General features: G+C 36.7%; 1 protein-coding gene across 2 annotated transcripts in view; it reads right to left on the bottom strand.

Annotated features, from left to right (window-relative positions):
- clos (closca) overlaps positions 1 to 21,473 on the bottom strand; it is a 152,256-nt gene that overhangs the window by 15,463 nt on the left and 115,320 nt on the right. For both annotated transcript variants that reach the window (XM_083129614.1, XM_083129615.1), the window contains exons 19-24: positions 19,363 to 19,578; positions 15,073 to 15,321; positions 12,124 to 12,284; positions 7,699 to 7,951; positions 5,755 to 6,010; positions 3,060 to 3,249 (exon numbers count right to left, since the gene is read on the bottom strand). In XM_083129614.1, coding sequence (XP_082985740.1) covers positions 3,060 to 3,249; positions 5,755 to 6,010; positions 7,699 to 7,951; positions 12,124 to 12,284; positions 15,073 to 15,321; positions 19,363 to 19,578 — 1,325 coding nt within the window. The remainder of the gene's footprint in view (positions 1 to 3,059; positions 3,250 to 5,754; positions 6,011 to 7,698; positions 7,952 to 12,123; positions 12,285 to 15,072; positions 15,322 to 19,362; positions 19,579 to 21,473) is intronic.

The following is a 21,473-nucleotide window of genomic DNA, read 5'->3' as shown; positions in this document are numbered from 1 at the left end:
TGCTGCTGTTATGCCTGTGTGGAATAGTCTCTGCTACTGATACCACAATGGGATCTGTTGCCTTTGAATACTGTACATGTTACCTGGTTCCTCCCATAGTGATGTTAATGCTTTTAAACTAGGCACACACGTCGACGTCTCTAGTGTTTCAAAGGCAACAGATTCCATTGTGGTAGCAGAGACGATTCCACACAGGCAAAACCAGGCTGGTTCGGTAGCTCAGTGGTAGAGCAATGGGACGGCATGCCGGAGACCTGGGTTCAAGTCCTGGTCAAGCTTGCATTTTTTGGCCAAATTCCTATATTTGAAAAATACATTTTCCTGTCTGTATCCATGTTTCTGAACACCTACATCAACTTTGATTTCACCACTGGCAGTGAATTGTGTCATAGATTAATTCCAGTTTCGTTTTCTCAAGTTTATGACCACCATCTCCTATGCACTCTTTATTCTCATCCCAGTGAGCATGGTACAGGGATGCAGCATTAAGATCTGCTTAACACATTTCAAGATGAATGGTAAACACAAAGGAGACACAAAAGATCGTGCATATTTCACAAGACAAGGTTGGAGGAAGAAGGTTTTCACCTTTAGCTGAAGGATAGTGGTAATTGATCAAAAGCAGGTTGCAACAGTATGAATACCAAAAACATTACTTTTGGACTACTCCTAATTCCATCATTCTTTCCCTCCAAACCATACATGCATCGCAACATTATTTGTAAAATGAATTTGGTTTTGGAAAATTTATCTCCTTAATTATCCAAAATAGCACCCTAACATTAACAGACTTTAAAAGTGTCAAGTGACCTTAGGAATATGAAATAATATATGCATAAAACATTACAAATCATACTACACCAAACTATATTAACCTTGCACATTACAGAATTATTACAATGAATTCATGCCACTCCTTTCTAGAGTAATAAAAAGTCCAAAACTACTAATGAAAACCTTTACTTTCACCTCTAGTAAATATAAAAGCTACTGATACCACTTTGAACGAATACCTATTCACATTCCCACTGATACCAATGCTAAACATTGTAACAATTATAAGTTGAGTTCAGAATGTTTACAAACATTAATATACAAGTCCACTGCAATTATACCACATCAATGCAGTAGCAAACCATGGTCTTAAAAAGAAGACGAGCAATAATTTACTTTAAGAGTAGTCCAGGGGCCCACTTGCCCCAGTTTACCTAAGGTAAAAAGACCTGAGATTTGTCAAGATACAAAACACGTAAGTGATGATAGTAATAGAACTGGTAGTAGCAATAGTGATAAGGCATCCTCACCCTGCCCCTAATGGCCATATTCCTCATTTCAAATTTCTTGGTCACATTATTGAGACAGCAAAATGCTTGTTATTACTTACAACTTCCTGTTCACAACTGAAAATATCCGGGTTCAGTTCGGAAAATTCACAACAAACAATATCAGAAGATAGTTTGCAGTTTTGCACCCCAACTTCTATTCAAAAGTCATCAATTTATTGAATTTACTTGTAAACTTTGTGAAACAGCAAACTTTAATTACCATGTAAATAATTTGATAGTTGTCAACACTGGTGACAATTTGAGCTGGACCAAGCTGGCTATAGACATTTCATTCTGAAAACACCCATACCATTCTGTCCCAACTCCTAAATGTTTTACAAGTTTCAAAATTTGCAAAATTAAAATAATTTATAATTAAAAAAATTATCTGTACGGATTTTAGAACAATGATCTTATTTCAATTGAAGAGTCCAGGGGTAAAAACCTGACAAGTTAAATTTTCCTGTTTTTAAAAGAAGAAATTCAAACTTTCAAGACCTGCTACTTTCCCCCTGTATACCCTTTTTAAACTTTCACATTTCTCAGGATTTCCTTGTCACCATACAAAACTACACTGATGGAGCTATTTAATGCAATCGACAACAGCAAATCTATAAAATTTTACTTAAGTTATTCTTCCTGTACTCTTCAATTTTAATATGATTACTAATAAATTATTATTTTTTTGCAATCTTGTTGATGTGTTGGCTTCTGTTAGCAATATCTTCATCTGCTTTCAGCTGGGCCTGAATATTTTTGAGAAGCTCAAAAGCTCTAAAAGCCTAAGCTTTCTGAGAACCATTGAGGGTCATATTTCCACCCAGATTTCACCTTGTTCAATACAATGCTTCTGGTGCCTTGGTTTCCCATATAGCATGCAAAAACAGAGTGGTTGGGCTTTGCTTACCACTAGGCTGCAGAGGGATTGTATGGTTGTAAATTTCCCCAAAATCTAGTGCAATGAAAACTAAATACAGCAAGAACATTAAGTACATCAATATTTTAATAGTGCAAAGAGTGCTTGCATTGCTAGGATAATGTGACATTGTGAAAGTGCTGCACAGCATTTTTGCAGGGTGTGAAATACAACCAGACTTGAGGGAAAGTATTGGTAATTAAATTCAAACCATACCGATATACATATCAGCAGTGGCGTGCCCAAGGGGGGGGGGGTTGGTGGGGGTCATAACCCCCCCCCCTTTCGGTCCAGTATTTCTGAAAAAAGAACGTTAAAGGCAGGAAAATATGGCAAAATGAGGGCTGATTACTTAAAAAAGTACCTATAACCCCTTCCTTTCCAAAATCCTGGGCACGCCACTGCATATCAGGATCATCTCAGCCCTATGTGTGACACTTCAAACCTAAAATTGTTCTCATCAGGGTTGTTCAAAGCTCAGGAACCCATAAATTCTAATGGGTTCAACAACAGGACTGGAACCTTTTTTCCTCTCGCAGAAATTTGGTCCAAGTTGTATAGTTTTATTTTAATATGGAACTTTGACAGTATTTACTTATCCTGAAAAAAAAAGTTCCTGGACCGTATTTAAATTGATCCAAAAAAAAGTCCCTGGATCATATTTAAATGGATCTGGACCAAACTGGAATACTTTACAGGTAGAAAGGTTCCTATGCTCCAGAACCCTTTTACACTTTCCGATTTTCTCTCCTGGACTGGAATTGAATTTATTTAAAATTCCTGGACTTCCACAACCCTGGTTCCCACTGATTACTTACAAGTCTTCGAAGTAGATCCATAATGTCAACATCATTAAGGAATCCTTCGATATTTAATCTTTCAATGAGCAAGCTGGTCCTGTCTGGCGAATAACCCATGAAGGTTTTCTTCCCAGAGACAACCTGTGGCTCCGATCGAAGCATTATGTGTTCTTTATCGAAAACCAGATCATTAACCAGGCCTTCCACTCTGCAACAAAAACATGCATTCATCGTCAATATGTCACTTAAAATATGTGACGACCTCAATTAAAATTAATATTTGTACTTAAATTAAGGCTTATCGCATTTGATTTATTTTTTAGATATATGTGTGTGTGTTATAATATTTTACAGAACTAGCAGCAGAAAGGTGAAATTAGGTGAAGGTCAATGCAACTGCTGGTTTGTTCTATCATAAAATTTTAAGTGCATTTTCAGAGACAAAATATCATAATTCACAATAGTTGTACCGTGTGGTCATAATTAAAATCCTGCTACTCAAGAGTCACCACCTGGTTGAACTGTGGCACTGAAATCTGATTCACAGCGAAAAACAGATTGTGGAAATGCTTCGTGCAACCATTGATCATGCTGTATTACATATTCACCTTGACCTACTTATTGAACACTGCTGTACTGACATAAAACTAAAAATTAAAGTTTTTACATGTCTGACTTTTTGGTCAGCGCCACATTTCCATCTGGTGGAGAAAATTTGAACAATTCTTTTTTAAAATCAGCATTTGCTTCCCCATGGCCTCCATAGGCTCTATACCAAAGTTCACCACAGTTGAAGCAGGCTCCAGGACTCTTGAGTAGCAGGATTTTAATTATGACCACACGGTACAACTATTGTGAAGACACTCGTGGTGAAATCTAAGTCCTGGGCTAAGTTCTATACATTTCAGAATGTCCTCAGTAATTATTAGCTATAATTTTACCATGACCCATCTTTCACCTGTATATTGTATTTTGAGAATGGGGCTTTAGGGAACAAAACTCATAGAATTATCTGAACACTTGCACTAAAAGCTGTCAGTAACTTTTGAAAAACTGTGCATGGTTTAGGAAGGGTAGGGACAAGTCACAATTTTTGTGACGATGTTGTATCCCAATATGGATGCAAAATGAAGTTCACAAGCAGATGACAGAAGAATGTTTTTCCTGCAGGGCATCTGTATTCTTTATTTTTAACTTGTTTTACCCTAATGTTTTAAATTTGCACTCCTTGATTGAAGACAATATCATACTATCGACTTTTACGTAATTTCTATTTTACTAAGAACTCCTGTGCAATCTTGCATCTTGTGCAAGCAGCCACAGGTTTGATATACAGTGGGAATATTGCACTTTTGAGGATGACAACCTACTTGAAAAATTGTAGCATAATCCAGTTGGGAAAGTCAGATGGGACTATGTGCTTGCATTTGACTTACTAGTCATTGGCCCTCAAAGTGATATTTCACCATGAACTTTAGTTTAGCAGATCAATGGATTTAGCAGGAGGTCACAAGGACACATGCCACTCCCAAAAGAGAAGATTTTAGTATTATGAAAAGTGATGGTGGTGTTATATCTCAACAAGAAAAAATGTTCAAACAACATACGAGGTGCATTTCAAAAGAAAGGGCCGATGATTATATGAATCAAGAAAAGAAGTTTAGCAACACTATATTAGTGGTTACAAACACCTACACGTCCACTTCATTTTTCAACATAGTCGCCATTATTTTCCAAGCACTTTTGGTACCGTGGAACAAACTATTTTATACCCTCTGCATAGAAGTCGCTGCCTGGAGGTAAGCCAATCCAACACCTGAGTTTCTTCAAATCGTTGAGACGCAAGTCACTCTTTGATGGAGAAAGAGGCGACAGTCACCATGTGCAATATCCAGACTGAGAGTAATCAAAAAGCTCCCATCCGAACCTCTGAATCGTCTGGAGGTGAGAGCAGTATGAGGTCTAGCATTGCCTTGGATAAGAACAGTTCCCCGAGTGCAGCAGTCCTAGTCACCTGTTTTGAATGGCACATCTTAGTTCTGATAGTGTTTCACAGTACATCTGCGATGTGATTGATTCTCCCGGCTCCATGAAATTCACGAAAAGAATACCTTGTTGGTCCCAGAAAACAGTTGCCATGACATTTCGTGCAGATGGAGTTATCTTGAACTTTTTTGCCTTTGGAAGATGTGAACGCACAACACCATTGCTGTACTTTTCCTTCACTCATTACACTAGGACCATACACTTCACACAATTCTCTCTGAATTTTGGCAGCATTATGACCAATGGACCAGTTGATGTTACTGCACAGGTGCAATTCTATCACTGTTGCCAGTCACTTTTTATAAATAATTGGCCCTTTCCTTTGAAATTTGCCTCCCTTCCTCAACTTCTTCAAACTATTAAAGAAAAGAAGGTTCAAGGCTAATCGGGACTGGATCTCTTGACAATGAAATGTGTCAGTAGCAAAAATTAAGTCAGACTTCTTGATTAGAAGGTTGGCACTATAGACAGCTTGCCTATAGCACCAAGAGAGGGTTCTAAAGCAGTGATTTATCCACACACCAACACCCTCTAAATTTCTAAGAAAAAACTGATAGTTATTTTGCACTCAATATGCCTATATACCTCCTAAAATCTACCTTTCATCCCTCAGATAGAAATTCTGGACAAACCCTCGAGGTTAGCAATTTTTAAACACACAACTCACCTCATATCCCCAAGAGCCAAGCTTGTGAACTTTTTCTTTCCTTTAACTGTGAAGTCCCCTTCCTTCTTCAAGGCAAACTTGTTCCAGTAGGGAATGTCAACATCCTGTATCTTTGTGCCACTGGTGACCGTTAAGTCTCTTGTCATGACAGCGTATATCACTTTCCGGGCTGTTACTTTGTTGAGAGAAGCATCGTATCGCATTACATCATTTGCTATGTCAATGTCATTAATAAGCCCTTTCACTGTAAAATGACCTGAGGAATGTAAAATATGGAAATTATAATCTCCACAAATACACAAAAGAGAGGTATTTTATTTAGCATATTGATACAAATTGAATCTTACTGATACTTAAATGTTTTAACAATTTAAAGTTTTCAGAATAACTGAATTAACTACATTAAATAGTGGCACACAACTTTCTGAAACTTTGAAAATTGTAGTTCAATCTGGATCTCTGACATGCATGACTGTGCCCTACCACTGAGCTACCAACCAATGTCCTCACAATTTCCAAAACTGTGCAAGTTTTTTTTTAATGTCCAATTCAGGTATATTGCAACTTTCCTTTGTTATTGGATACCTTTTGACAAGTGAATGTTAATGCCATTTCCATGTAATTAAGGGAACTAATTTAAATGAATCAGTTATTTGAAACGGCTAATTCATTTGCACACTTGTTTGGTACCTCAATGCTAGAGCATGAGAATCAATGCCAAAAGCTTGGGGTTCACTAGCTGGTTCAGACAATGTTCACACAACTTTCCAATATATTATAATTGTTCGTATAAGCATTGCATTGCAACAAACATGTCTATCTGTTCCGCACCATGGCTGTGCGGTCTAAGGCTCTGACTAAGGGATGCACACAGGTTCGAGTCTCCTGGGGGAAGTGTTAACAACTTTTCTCCGAAGAGATTTCGGCCTGAGTATGGAACTGGTGGCCACCCATCAGTGTGTGGAAATTGTGAAGCCACGAATGAGTAGCTTCACCAGTCATAGAAAACCTACAACATCGACTGGGGGTTCGTTGTACTGACAGTCACCCCATAACTGGTGAGAGGTCTGGTGGCAGTGAGGTCAGCAGTCAGTAGGTAGACACTGGCCTTCATGGAGTGTTAAAGCCATGGGTTGTTGTTATGTCAATCTACCAGTTTTTTTTAAAAAAATATATAGTTGCATAATGTAAAAAAAACAAACACGAAAATGCTCATTTGCCAAACAATGTTACTGCAAAGTTAAGTGTATATACTCCAGTACACTGTTTTCAATCTTTGTGAGACCTCAGCCTGGTCAATTCTATTTTTTAAAAATTCATGGCTGATCCTAAAAATTTTACTCGTAAATACCTATTCTAATATTTTAAAACTTTGTACATTAATTAATGCACCCTTGATATTAAATATTAATGAACAAATTACTGCATAATCAGAGAGAGTTATAATTCGATTGTGTCCAGGCTTACTGACAAACATAACTAATTGCCAATGAAACTTGCTGCGCAAACAAAAATGACAAAATTGTGGAGAACCTCTTGCAGCCAGGCATGGTTGATACCAGAGCCCGGCGATTGAGAAACAGTTCCAGTATATTTGAACTAAGGGTAAAAGTATTGACTGGTATCAATGTCAAGCCCTTGACATTGTCCCTATACAGAAATGTATGTACAAAAATTGTGGCTTTCAATGTAACCCTACAAAAAATAATAAATTCAAACTGATACTTTAAGATATCGAATCAGCCCCCATTTTAATTTCAATAATTTAAATTTACCTGAAAACATTTATAATAGCAAATTAAAGGTAACAACATTTCATCACTTCACTTGCAATATTGGATTAATATTTTAAATAAATTCATTTGTACAAATTACCAAGCAATTTTGGTTAAAACAATGATAGAATGATTGTGCTATAAATATAATCAGGCTTAAATATCTTACCACCAGTGTAGAGTTCTTCGAATGAATGTTCCGAATAGATATTTTGGGGTATACCATTTAGCAGAACTCTTCTCTCAAATGCTGTCAAGTTTACGCCATTCACTAATCCACCAACATTAGCTTTGTTCGCATGGACACTTTTACCAAAAGTAACACCACCACCGAAGTCAAATGATCCAAGTATGGTGTCCTCTCTACTCTTGCTAAAATAGTTCTCCCATAGTTCTTGAAGGTCAACATTGTCGACTAGACCCTGAAAATTAATGAAGATTATGTTAGGATTATTTGATATATTTTCCATACTTTTCGATCAATATTCATACAATGCGAATTGCATCAGACATTTCTTTGTTGTGCATTTTAACCCTTCCTTAGGTTTTCTTTACTGCACGGCCGTAGGCAGGAAAAAGTTTCGGGGGGGGGGGGGGGGTTCATTCATAATTGTTCCCATGGGCGTCACCAGAAATTTGAATATAAATAATAACAATAATTGTACAATAATTATTAAAATTTCACAATAATAAAACAATTTTATTCCATAATAATACTAATAATAATTATTATTATATTATTGTTATATCCTTGAGGGGGGCTCACTCAATCCAGCAGATGAGTGAATATCCAGCACAAGTTTCTTTTTGTTTTTTTACGTTTCATACAGTGTGTACTGAAATGCACAATTATTATACTTCGTCATTAAACTTTAGACACCTTCAAGAAAAAGCTTTAAAAGTTAGATGGAAATTTTAGTCAAAGTTTTTGTTGTTTAACTTTAAAATTACATTTTTGGAATTTTGAAAAGTGTGGAAGCAGTTATTATTTTTAAAAACTTAGCCTGGTGCATGGATTGTAACCTCAATCGCGAACGTAGCGCTACGAAACTGGAGATCCTAGGTTTGAACTCCTATCAAGGGGGGATTTTCAATTTTATCAGACAGGAAATTTAAAAGCTGGAAAGGGAATTTTGGGACAATCATAAGGGAATCTTCAGTCTATATTCCTTGTGACGCAGGAACAACACTGGCAAGATGACAGCAGAAGTGAAAATGGAGGGGTTGCGGGTTGGTTACGATTCTGAGAATAAATCCTGTTTCACTCAACTTTCAGAATTCCAAATGTATGAAAATTCTAGCTCGATCGTTTCAACATTGTCTCCTTGTATTTTTGTGATGCTTCGAAAAAAAAAATTGAAAATTTGTTAGAGATTTGGTTTCTGAACTTCCATTAATCCAACATGTCAGAAGTTTCGGGGGGGGTTTGAACCCTAGAAACCCCCCCTCTAAATACGGCCATGCTTTACTGTCTTACATTTTGTGCTGGAAAATATACATTACATTATTATTAAAACAGCACACTGGTTGTCATGTTACATATAACATTATGAAATATTCAGGTTTTGTAGGACAATTAATAGAAACCCAACGACCTGACAAAGTGAAATTGATTGCAAACATCAATAATAAATAGAAAGTTAAAAGAAGGCATTAGAATTATAAAACAAAAAATAAATTAATGTACAATGAATTTTGAAACCTTTATTTCACATGAAAACCAACTACAATGGTTTTGCCTTAAAATGTATGCAATTAGACACTTACCCTTAAAAAAACACAGTACATGAATTATACCTTTTTATTCATAAAAAACAAAATGGGGCGATTCCATGGTCAATCAACCCATACAACCAAAACTAAAATTTCCCTATCAATATATCAAAACATTGAAATTTCATAATAAAAAGCCTGAATTTTCTGAATATTAATTTGTTTTGTTTGTTAATTTGCAAATAGGTATTTAAAAATTAGATTTTTTCAATGTTATTTTTTTCTTTCAAAATGCTGCATTTTATTTGATTTTCTGATCGGTTTTCCAGCTAGCAGAACATTCTGGTAAACTCTTTAAAAATAATGCAGAACACAATAGCAGGATCTTCTCCCCAGATAATAAAAAAAATATTCATATTTGGCATTTCTATAGATTAGTCACCGGCTTCTCAGTTGCATACTGACATATTGTCACACACGTCACAAAAAATTATACTTTTTAATATGGACAAAAAACTTTGGCATCTAAAATAAACTTTTTTTCTCAGGATAGAGAAGTCACCTAAGGGCTAACTTTTAACACCACAAATAATTCCTTCCCGTTCCTGGAAGAAGTGGAAACAACTGTGTCGCACACATCACCGAGAAATTATCAGGCACATCAGTACAGTTCAACCCAGTTCTTAGAATTCCATTAACTATTAGTACACACTATGATGTAGCATTCCTACTGCTAGGATTTACTACAATACAAATGACTACTAACACTGGTAGTGTTAGTTAATTAATGGTTAATTAAGTTTTTAGCTTACAGTTTCTTTCGTCCACATCTGTTTGAGTTACAGATTTATAGTACTGTGAAAAGGGTGGGAGCTGGAAAGTGTATTATGCATCATGGGAAATATCTTCACCGTAAATTAGCTTTTGTTTGCTATTCATTTATTTCAAGTGATTTTCCTATGTGAAAGTCCAAATGTACACAATCCAGAATTTAAAAATAAGTTTATAGTAAAATTACTAAATAAGTATAAGAGGTCATTCATCTCGAAATATTCTCATACATTCCATGGAAAAGGAACAGTATACGAGATTGTTAGAAGAGCAAAATCTCTGCTGAGACAGGCAGTCATGAGCAAAAAATACTGATGTACTCGTTCAGTCTTCTGAAGACTTTGCATGTGCAGCTAGTAACATCATGAAAAAGAAAGTTGCCATGCATGTTTCTCTGTCGGAAATAGATCACTTCATTTCAATTGCCCATTCATGGAAAGGTAATGTGTCAGTTTACCCAGATATACAAAAAAAAAAAAAAATCATGTCATTTCAAGCTCATCAGATGGAATTGTACAACTCTTTTATTAGACTCTTGAGTTTCATCACAACAAAGATACCCAACAATATTCAGGTGGACATCTGGTATTTAGTGTGGTATGATTGATTGAGTTGGTGTTTAAGTCCACTTTATGCACAGCAAGCCTAATTGGGACTAGACCTACAGTTTAAAGTGGAATCCAAACCACTGTGTGCCTCCACCTGGTATAGAACCCAGGACCACTTGATTACAAGGTGATGACGATTAGTGTGTTATGAAGACAGGGTATACCCAGTAAAAGTGACAGCTATTGACACTAATCTGCAAGAGATATTGGTATGCACCATGATTCCATCTGAAACTATTGGAAGTGGCCAGCTGCTGAGGACAAAATTGCATACCCAGTCACTAACATTGTAAAACAAAATGTCTCCTCCTACTGTTGTAAGTTCACGTGGTCAGTTTAAATTCAATGACATTTAAGTAATGAAACATTGCAAAAGTGTTATGTTTAATTATAAGTTTAGGTATTATGATGTTGCATCAAAATTATTTTGTTAGACGTACCTCATTTATTTATTGATTAATTTATTTTACTTCGCTTTCCAGGCACGTTTGGCTAATAGCAAGGGACACCCACAAAGAAACTCATACCCAGGCTGGGATTTGACCCCTGCCATTGTAGCACACTGTGATAACCACTTCACCACGGAGGTCGGCCAGTTTGTCAATAAAATATTTTGTGTTGAACATGCTGTATTTCAACTATTCTGACTAATCAGAGTTGCCAAAATTTGAAAGTCACACGTGTCACAAAAATTATGTCACACACATCACGAGAAACATAATTTTGTCACAAGAAAATAAGAAAGTGTATGAAAACCAAACCTGCAAGGAATTGAAACAGCACTTCTCTGGTACATTTGACAAAAATATGGGCAAAATACAGACACTTCACAGAGTTTGCTTGTCAATGACTCGGAGAAGCAGAGAAGTCTTTTCACTGCACAAAGGCATTGACTTCCATGCAACAATCATGTTTTACGAACAACTGCTGGAATATTTCATGGTCAGTATGTGGCCCTTACCAAATTTTTTTTTTTTTTAAAAGAAGCAAGTAGTTTTATTCACAAATATATGAATTGAAACAAATTACTTTCACATTTTCCATTCAAATCACACACGTCACCGTGGAATCGCCCAATGGCAGAATAATACATTCAATTACAAGTTCTTTACATGAATATGGATCAGTAAAATTGTCACTAATGATATACCTATATCAGCAAGTACCAATAGTACTTTTAACTTGCTCCTTCCTTTGTACAGTTCTAAAATCACTTTTAGGGGTTTTTAGTAACAATAACTAGTGACAATACAGGAACCTCGATTCGATGTTTCTAAGAAGCTTGAGACTAAAATTTATGATATGAAAAAATGTAAAATATGGGAAAGAATTTTATATTTTGTTATATTGAGAACAGGAAAATTAAGTTAAAAGAAGCAATGTAATATTGTAATTTTTTACTTATTTTTACAAATAATATATTTACACTAAATTAATATTACCTCCACGTTCACTTCATTCTGGAAATTTAGAATATTGCCACGGACTTCTCCAGACAGAACAACTTCCTTATCAGCCAACCATATGTTCTTTTTCAATTCATCAAGGTTCACGTTATTCAACGAGTTTAAAACTTCTGGTTCTTCTTTAAAAAATACTGAACCTGTAAAAGAAAAGGAAATTATCAAAACAAAAATTTTGAATTTTAGGACTTTTTATATTATTGTTAACAAGTGTTTTAGACAGTGCTCGAAGTGGAAATTCCTGGGGGAATGCTCAGTTGAGTTTTGAGAAGAATGGAAGATGCTTGTATGAATCAACATGGAGACAATGCAATAGGTAGGGGATGCTCATGCAAATTATCTCAGCTGGGGTATAGCATCCGTCCCACTTTGACAGATCGTTTTAGCACTTGACTCTATTGATTTTTAGAGTATGGACACATCAGCTATTTTTGCCTGCCGTGCAATGAAGCCCCTTAACAAAAACAAAATTGAGGACAGGCAACCAACAAGAAAATAAAATATGTCTTTTGAAAACTTAATCAATTTTTATAACTAATTCATTCACTACTTAAGGCGAGGAGGGACAATTTCCTCTAGGTCTTTCTCGCTGGGGCAGCTGCTGATTACTGTTGCCAACTTCGCTCTTTTGAAGCCAGATCTGGCTCTTTCATGCACTCTGACTGAACTGTGGCACCTGCCCTCTGCCCCACTATGATGCCAGCACTGGCTCCGGCCCATAAATACCAACTTTTGCCATGAATGTACATTTTGCATGTGGCGTGATATTCGTATAGCTATAGGCTGCGTCACCCACCTCTTCCTTCCTCCCCATGTATTTTTATATATAGCGCTGTGGCTAAGATGAAGATGACAATTTTGTTATCCTGGAACCCTTTATTTTCGACTTTATATTAACATCATTGGATTATTGAGATGGGTGATGCCGCCAAATCTAGGCGGTGAAAACTAAGAATAAATTGCCATCACTTTAAAGCTAATGGTAATAGCAGCACCCCTCTGACAACTAAAATTACCCTAGTAGGCACTTTATGCAGCCTTTGTTAATCTAGCTCCTTGAAAGTCCTCTTTAGCTATATTAATGGTGAAATTTAGCTCTATTATGCACATCAGGTTTGGCAACACTGCCAGGATGGCCGTAGGAGGCAAGGAGAAATGCACTAGGCTTATGGGACCATTATTTTATTCGTTCTCTCGGGAATATCAAACATCCGATGACATAGAAAAGTACATGGACGGAAAAAGGACACGAACTATGTCATAGTAGTAGGAAAAGTCGAAACTCCCATTTGATGAGCCGTAACTTGAAGTTGAAGTTGATGTCCCATAAGGAATACATGGGATTCGGTAAATACTAATTCATCATATTTTTCAAAAATCGTATAAGGCTTAATAATCAACTTAGGAAACCGCTTCCACTTGCCAGATGGGGAGAAATTCATACTCTTCATTTCTGACGGAGATCTTTTTAGTAGCATTGTTCATTCCGACGATATTGGAATAAATGCATGCCTGGTGCGTAACTGTCCCTCTTTGCCTTAACAAGAAACTAAAACTATACTGTTCCAGAGGATAAAATCTCCATTGTCTACTGAAAAGCTGAGGCTACTCAGAGCACACACACACACACACACCCAAGGAGCACATGATGACTACAGATGGTTATCTTGGCTGTGGATCCAGGTGCCAGATCCTTGTTGGTCTGCAAGAAGCAGTTAGGGGGATGCATTACACATAAGTGAGGTTGACTGTTGCGTGCTTTACCAGACTGTCATCCCTTACACCCCACATGAATTTGCTTGTGTGTGGAATATTTCTTATGGTTTCTTACTAGGATTTGCTGCTATTTTACATGGAGAATTGGGCAGTTAAAACTTATGTGCTGGTATTACCATGACTGACCTTAATGGTACGGTAGAACATATACAGGTTACAGCCAACACGTAAGATTGTTCAGCCTAACAGATGAAGAGCTCATGTCAGGGAGAGTATACCACACAGCAGCAACTGCCAGAGGAAGATTTGGCATCTGAAGAGCCGATTCAAATGTGGGGCCACTAGGAACCATGGGTTTGAGCTTTGGCCCATGCTCTTCACTATCCAGAACACCACCATCTGGTCATCCAATCCCTAGTCCACAATGTTACAGAGAAGTTTGATTGAAGATTGAAACAAGAAATTGACCAGGTAACCATGCCAAGATGCAAGTGACAAAATGGTAAGACAATCAAGATTAGATTTATTTTTCTCAGGATAGGGTCAGAAAGATGACTTGGTTGCTGTAACACTAAACTTTCCAGTTTAGGAATGCCGGTGTTCACCGTTTGGAAGTAACTAGTTGTGATGCAATTGCGAGTAATGCTTCCCTTTTTTTAGGAATTCTATAGCTACTTTTAAAAGTAAGTGTCTGTAACGGAGTTATTTTTTTGAAATCGACAGTTACTTTTACAGTTAATGTACAACACTTTAATTGTAAACTTGAAAAATTGTAATGTGGGGAAGAGCTAAGTTTGGAAAAACTGCTCTTTGGATGTTAGGGTGAAAGGATTTCATGAAATCGCCTAAGAAAGGAAGTTAGGCTTTGTTGCATGCTAACTTTAAAACATCCACACTTTACTGCACTTTGTCATTACTAATTGAGCATGAACACTTTATTCTTTCTGGGTGGGTTGATGCATTAATTTGGAACATTGTAGTCAGAAGTCATTGTCAAGGGAGTAGATCTTGCTGTTCAAATAGAAGAGAAAGAAACAGGGGTAAGTGAAATTGATGCCACCATATGCATGATTGATTTCTTAAATTAAAAGCCACAGAAGGAAATAACAGGGTATTTTTCATGAACCTAAATGCATTACTGTACAACTTCTGTGTAGCACACACTATTTTTGATACTAGGCCAGTTTACACAATTGATATTCTAATATTTACCTTTTATGGTCAGATTTGCAAACCCTTCTTTCTCCTGTGAGCTTATGAAAGAGCACAGTTCATCGGTGTCCACACCAGATATATCCCCTTTGACGTGCACATTTCCTTCTACGATGAGCTCCTTAATATATTTGGTTTCAGAAATTGCTTGTTCCTCTGATGAATCTAAGGTAATGGCTTCTTCAGACAAATCAATGCCTCCAACGGTTCCTTCAACAGTAACTGGACCCAAAGACGTCACATCACCATCTGAAAAAAGTATATACATTGCAATAGTGGAACTGATGAATTTATCCAAAACTTTTTTTTACAGTATTTTGTTGCTTTACAGTGCTTTGTTGGTGTGACAAGTATTTTGCATTTGTAATTTTGCTACTTAAATCACATTTCTGCCACTTTTGGATAATTGTGATGAAGATGAGTGATTGTTAGATTTAATTGATGAAGCAACATGCAAAGAATACCCATGTCCAGGCTGGGAAATTTGGTGGCAAGATCAGAAATTGTCCACTTGAGGCTCAGGCTGGACCTTTGGCCGACACAGGGCAGCTTTTTCTGAATTTTCCTCTCTTCTTGAAAAACCGCTGATATTCAAAACTCCGGAAAATTACACCTGCTTAGAATTCCTTCCAGAGCATTCACATACGAGGGTCATCCAGAAAATAAAGACAGTTTGGTTATACAAAATGAAAAACAATATTTATTAGAAAAAAACAATTCTGTTGCAAAGCTGAAGCTTCCTTCACTTCTCTACATAATCACCTCCTACATTTAAACATTTGTCATATCTGGGTACGAGCTTCAGAATTCCCATGTTATACTCTTCTGCCGCCAGTTCATTAAGCCAGGTGGTCACTGCATTCTCCAACTCTTCACCACTTCCAAAACGATTACCGCCCAGAAATTCTTTCACCTTAGGGAAAAGGTGGAAATCGCTAGGAGCAAGGTCCAGACTATAGGGTGGATGATCAAAAATTTCCCATCCGAATTCATCCGGCAATTCTTGAGTTGCACCAGCAGTATGAGGGCGGGCATTGTCGTGCAGAAGCAAAATTCCTCCAGAAAGCATTCCTCGCCTCCTGCTTTGGATGGCTCACCATAGTTTTCTTAGTCTCTCACAATAACGATTTGCATTGATCGTAGTGCCTTTTGGCGGAAATGCGCGAGCGGTCTTTTGTTTGAATGCTGTGACCACCTGGCTTAATGAACTGGCGGCAGAAGTGTATAACATGGGAATTCTGAAGCTCGTGCCCAGATACGACAAATGTTTAAATGTAGGAGGAGGTGATTATGTAGAGAAGTGAAGGAAGCTTCAGGTATGGAACAGAATTGTTTTTTTTCCAATAAATATTGTTTTTTTCATTTTGTATAACCAAATGGTCTTTATTTTCTGGATGACCCTCGTATCTTTTTTTCGATATTGTCTAGATAATATCAATGGTTTAATAGACTTACTTTATTAATTTTATTGATTTGGTTTATTTTACTTCGCTTTTCCGCCACTTTTGGCAAATTGCGAAGATGGGAATGAGTGATGATATGATGACATTGATGAATGGACACTCACAAGCACCTATGCCTAAGCCAGGATTAGAACCGGCAACCCCTGGCATCATAGGGTGATGTGCTAACCACTCCACCATGGGGGGGGGGGGGGCAGCTTTAATAGACTTACGTAATCACAAAACTATTGAGAATATCCAGGCAACAGCAAAAGCAAACTACATGAAGATTTATGTGAATGCTCTAGCATACTTAATTTTCCAGATTTTGGAACAATATAGCAGTTTTTCAAAAGGAAAGGAAAATCAGAAAAAAGCTGCCTTCGAGGCAGCCAAAAGTTTAGCCGAGTCTTTAGAAGCCGAAGCCAGGGCAGCTGTTTTCAAATTTTCTTAGCCTTTTAAAATACATTAAAAATACGAGGGGGTACCCAAAAAAAATTTAATAATGCTGCACTGGGTGGAGCTTCCGTAGTATGAATTTTTCCCACCAGGCAAGCATCTAGCAACTCGTTGCGAGTTCAGTGCACCCAGTGGCTTGTCTCTGGTCACGGTGATTTTTTTCGTAAAAGCAGTTTCGCTCGCACCTCATTTTTTGTGATGGCCGATGTAAGAGAACAGCGTGTGGCTGTGAAATTTTGTTTCCTGCTTGGGAAAAATGCCGCAGAAACGGTTGTGATGTTGAACACAGCTTACAAGGACAGCGCTATGGGGAAAACTCAAGTATACGAGTGGTTTTCTCGCTTCAAGAAAGGTGACATGTCGATTGATGACAAACCCCGTTCTGGACGTCCGTCAACTTCCAGAACGGACAAAAATGTCTATAAAATTCGTGAACTTGTGCTCGAAGACCGACGACGGACCATTGAAGAGCTGGGGAAGTTACCTGGACTATCTTGCAGCTCGGTTCAGCAAATTTTAACAGAAGGTTTGGGAATGAGAAGGGTCGCTGCAAAATTTGTGCCTCGGAATCTGAGTGACCAACAAAAAAAGTGTCTAGTGGAAACATGCCGTGCTTTGAAAGAAGAGCTCAGAGCTCAAGTTTTTGGCAAAAAACAACATGACTCTCTTGCCCCATGCCCCTTACTCACCTGACCTTGCTCTGTGCGACTTTTTCTTGTTTCCCCGAATGAAGAGGGACATGAAGGGACAGTGATTTGACGACGTAGAAGAGGTGAAGAAAAAAACTAGGAAGGAGCTGTAGCCATCACAACAGATGAGTTTAAAAAATGTTTCCAAGAATGGATTCAGAGATTGGACAAATGTATTAAGTGTCATGGAGAGTACTTTGAAGGTGATAAGGTTGTTTTGAAAAGAAAAAAAAATACATGCTTTTAAAAAAAAATCCTGTTTGTTTTGGGTACACCCTCGTATATAATCTCAATAGTTTCATGGCTACAAAAGTCTATTAAACTACAGATAATATCTAGACAACAGTGAAAGCAAACCCCACAAGGATTCACATGAATGCTCTTAGGAGAAATTCTAGGCACATGCAATTTTCTTAAATTTTGGAATATCATAGATCATAGTGGTTTTCAAAAGATGAAAATTCGTAAACAGCTGCCCTGACTGCAAACATCCAGCTGAGTCTTAATGCACATGTTCATATATCCAGCACGTTATGACGAGTGCCTCACTGGTTAGTTCACAGTACAAGGATTCAAGCCATAATAAACTTGTGACAAACATGTTTTGTCTCTTTTAACGGTCTACCAGAACTTAATTTCTGAATAACCCTCAAAGGTAGTAGGTAGAAACTTCTCTCCTAGAAAGATGTGAATGTGTGTCAAGGCAGAAAATGAACATACTCACCATCATTGAATTGTTATGAACATTTCTAAATTTAATAGTTGTACAGTTAGTATATTTTCCATAATGTGAGTCTTTAGGTTAGATCTGATATTTCTTAATAAAACTAGTACCAGTCAAGAAAGTCAAGAAATTATGCTGTTGGTCAAGAATTTTTGCTTTTTTTTTTTTTTTTTACAGTATAGTGAATTTACATTGTTATATACTTGTACTGGGATTTGATAAAATTGAATATTTGGAAATCTAAAAATTGTATTGAGTTGTGGTTAAGACTTTTTCCTTTATGTCTTAACAATTACATTCTTATATGTGTGAATTGTTGTAAAAATATTTAAGTAATGTGGCCATCCTCCATCTAGGATGAAGTCTGAAACATTAATTTTTACATGCATATCAAGTCTAAATCTCTCATTAAAGTACAGCTTCAGTTTTCAACTTAACCACCCTTGTGGTTTTCATTGAATAAAAATATATATTTTCGTAATTTCCAACTTTACCTAAGTAGGGGATGATTAAATAAATGTTAAGGAAAGGGGGGAGGTGGAAATGTCAAGAAAAAGGAAAAATATGTCAAGTCATGAAAAAGTCAAGAATTTTGTATTTGTTATTTTAGTAGACACCCTGTAGCATGTATACTATATATTTTTTTTAAATTTAAAAGTTTTAGTTCATTTTTGGCCACACACATTATACAAGGAGGTGAATAATCACTCAATATTTAAACAGAATTTCTCATTTGAGAAATCTTTTAATATTTTATTCATTATTACAACAAATTCAGTCTGAAAAAATAAATAGGAAAATTATAGGCTGGTAAAAAAATTGTTAACATTTTGTTATATTGAGACCAGGCAGACAAAATTTATTATACAAGAAACAGTATAATCCAGGACAGTAAAATGGGAGCTCCACTGTAATCACATTTTAATAGCGTCATGAATATTTCTATTAGCAGGATAATGCTACTTAACTGACTTACCAAACTGTACATATGTAAATGAAGCATCGTCTGTTGTGCGTACGAGACCATCCATCTTATTTTTGAAGTTTTCATCGTTCAACAATCCAGAAGTTAAAACAATGCCTGCTTCAGCAGACACGTTATGCAGTGTGACATGTTCTGATATTGTTTGATCTCCTTCAGTAAGCAGCCATGCAGATCCAAAATCTTTATGACTAATACCATCCATGGTACCTGTAGATGTAGAAAATAGAGAAGTTGTTGAGGCATCTAAGAGATATGAGGTAATAAAAATAGCAATCTATGTACACACACATAGCCACGGTATCTCAGTCGTTAGGGCATCTGAGCACACCCAGGTTCAATCTCCGGTGGGGGAGAACTGGGATTTTTTCACCTGTTCAAGTGGGGGGGGGGGGGTAAAATAAGTGTACAAGAAAGTGTGACTAACCACACACCCCTTCATGGCATGGTGCATAGCACAGAGAAGCACTTTGCTTTGCTTTTATTTTATGTACACACACACACACTTACTTACTTACTTTGTCCCTTGTAGTATAGTGGCTAGAACTGTTTTATTTTAATGCCAAGCTCAATTCCCAGTACACACACACAGTGCAGTGGTTCAGATTTCACTTTAAACAGTCTAAATAGCCTATTTGAACATAAAAGTGGAATTAAGGGAAGGCACTCACGCAAGTGGCCCCTATAATGTGCCTTCATGGCACAGTGCTATTTGCACAGGGAACTTTGCCTTTTTACACACATGAGTTAAGCTTATTTTAATGATATAGTGCAGTAGCGTCTGCAGGATTTTATTATGCTTCAATTAACAATACTCTTCATTAATTAATACTTTTTTAAAATTAATTTAATTAGTAATAATACAACTACTGATGCTTCTACTGTTACTACTTATATCACTACTATCATTAAGTAGTAGAGATCTACATAAATATATTTATGAAAGCAATAGAACAAAATGACTTTCTAGACATTCGATTTTTAACAAATTCTGGGAGCATTTTTTGTCTGATCAACTAGGTGAGACAATTTAAGTGTGAAGAAAATCCACAAAAACAAGAAAATATATTAAAATATATTGAAATAATCAAAGTATGGAACTCATCCAAGGAGCTGCGGTGGTTTGGTCGGTAGAGCATTTGACAACCACGTGAGAGATCCAGGTTGGATTCCCAGAATTGGTTGGAATTTTTCCGGTTTCTTCCCTGCATAAATGTTGCCCATAATTCATGCGATAAACAATGGGAAGGCAGACTGGTGACTGTATTCTTGTCTGCCTAGTCTTTGTCTATACACAAGCTGCTTACAACAAACCAAGAACAACTTTAGTTAAGTCTCATTGTTCACACAAAAAATACACGTTCATTGAACACTGGCGTACGTAGAGGGGTGGGTGATGGGGTTACAGATCCTACCAAAATTGAGAAAATCAGAATTTTCAAATAAAATTTCATTAAGAACTTTAAGAAATCAAAATGTGTAAATGTGAAACCTCTTTTATAGTGAATCCTGGTTACCATTTTTGTCTTTGAAAACAATTTTAATAGACTGAAAAGCTCCAAAAATACGAAATATTTTAATATGCATCCTGCCCTCCAAAACGAAGCCATGTGCTATCCACATTTACTATCCCGAAAAAAAAATCCTGCGTACGTCAGTATATTGAACAATGTTGCAACTGTGATACAAAACAACTTTTTTCTATTTAAAATCATAGTTGCCTTAATTTTATTTTCAAGGCATTCACTCTGAAAGACACGTGTGTTTGGAATGCTGTGCTTTTTTTCCATGCTGCATAATAATAGTAATAATTCAAATTATTATTATTAGTAGTAGTAGTAGTAATGTCGCAGATCTCCGACTGTGATAAATTGGCCATTTTATTTTTTTTCCACCATTTTTCATATTTCACAAGCTCAAGGGGAGGGGGGAGGGGGTTAAAACCCAATAAGCCCTTCCCTTGCATACGCCACTGATATAGTGAACCAGTGAAATAACGCAATACTAACTAAACTAAAATGCATGGCACAACATCCCTCTAAGGACCAGGGACTGCTATGTGGAATTGTTATTGTGCAACACGTGGTCAGCACATCAAGTCCCAT

The sequence above is a fragment of the Lepisma saccharinum genome, chromosome 10, assembly GCF_977018435.1.
Source record: "Lepisma saccharinum chromosome 10, izLepSacc3.1, whole genome shotgun sequence".
NCBI classification, from domain to species: Eukaryota; Metazoa; Arthropoda; class Insecta; order Zygentoma; family Lepismatidae; genus Lepisma; species Lepisma saccharinum.
Note: the sequence above shows the minus strand (reverse complement) of the source record. Positions and strands in the feature narration are given on the sequence as shown.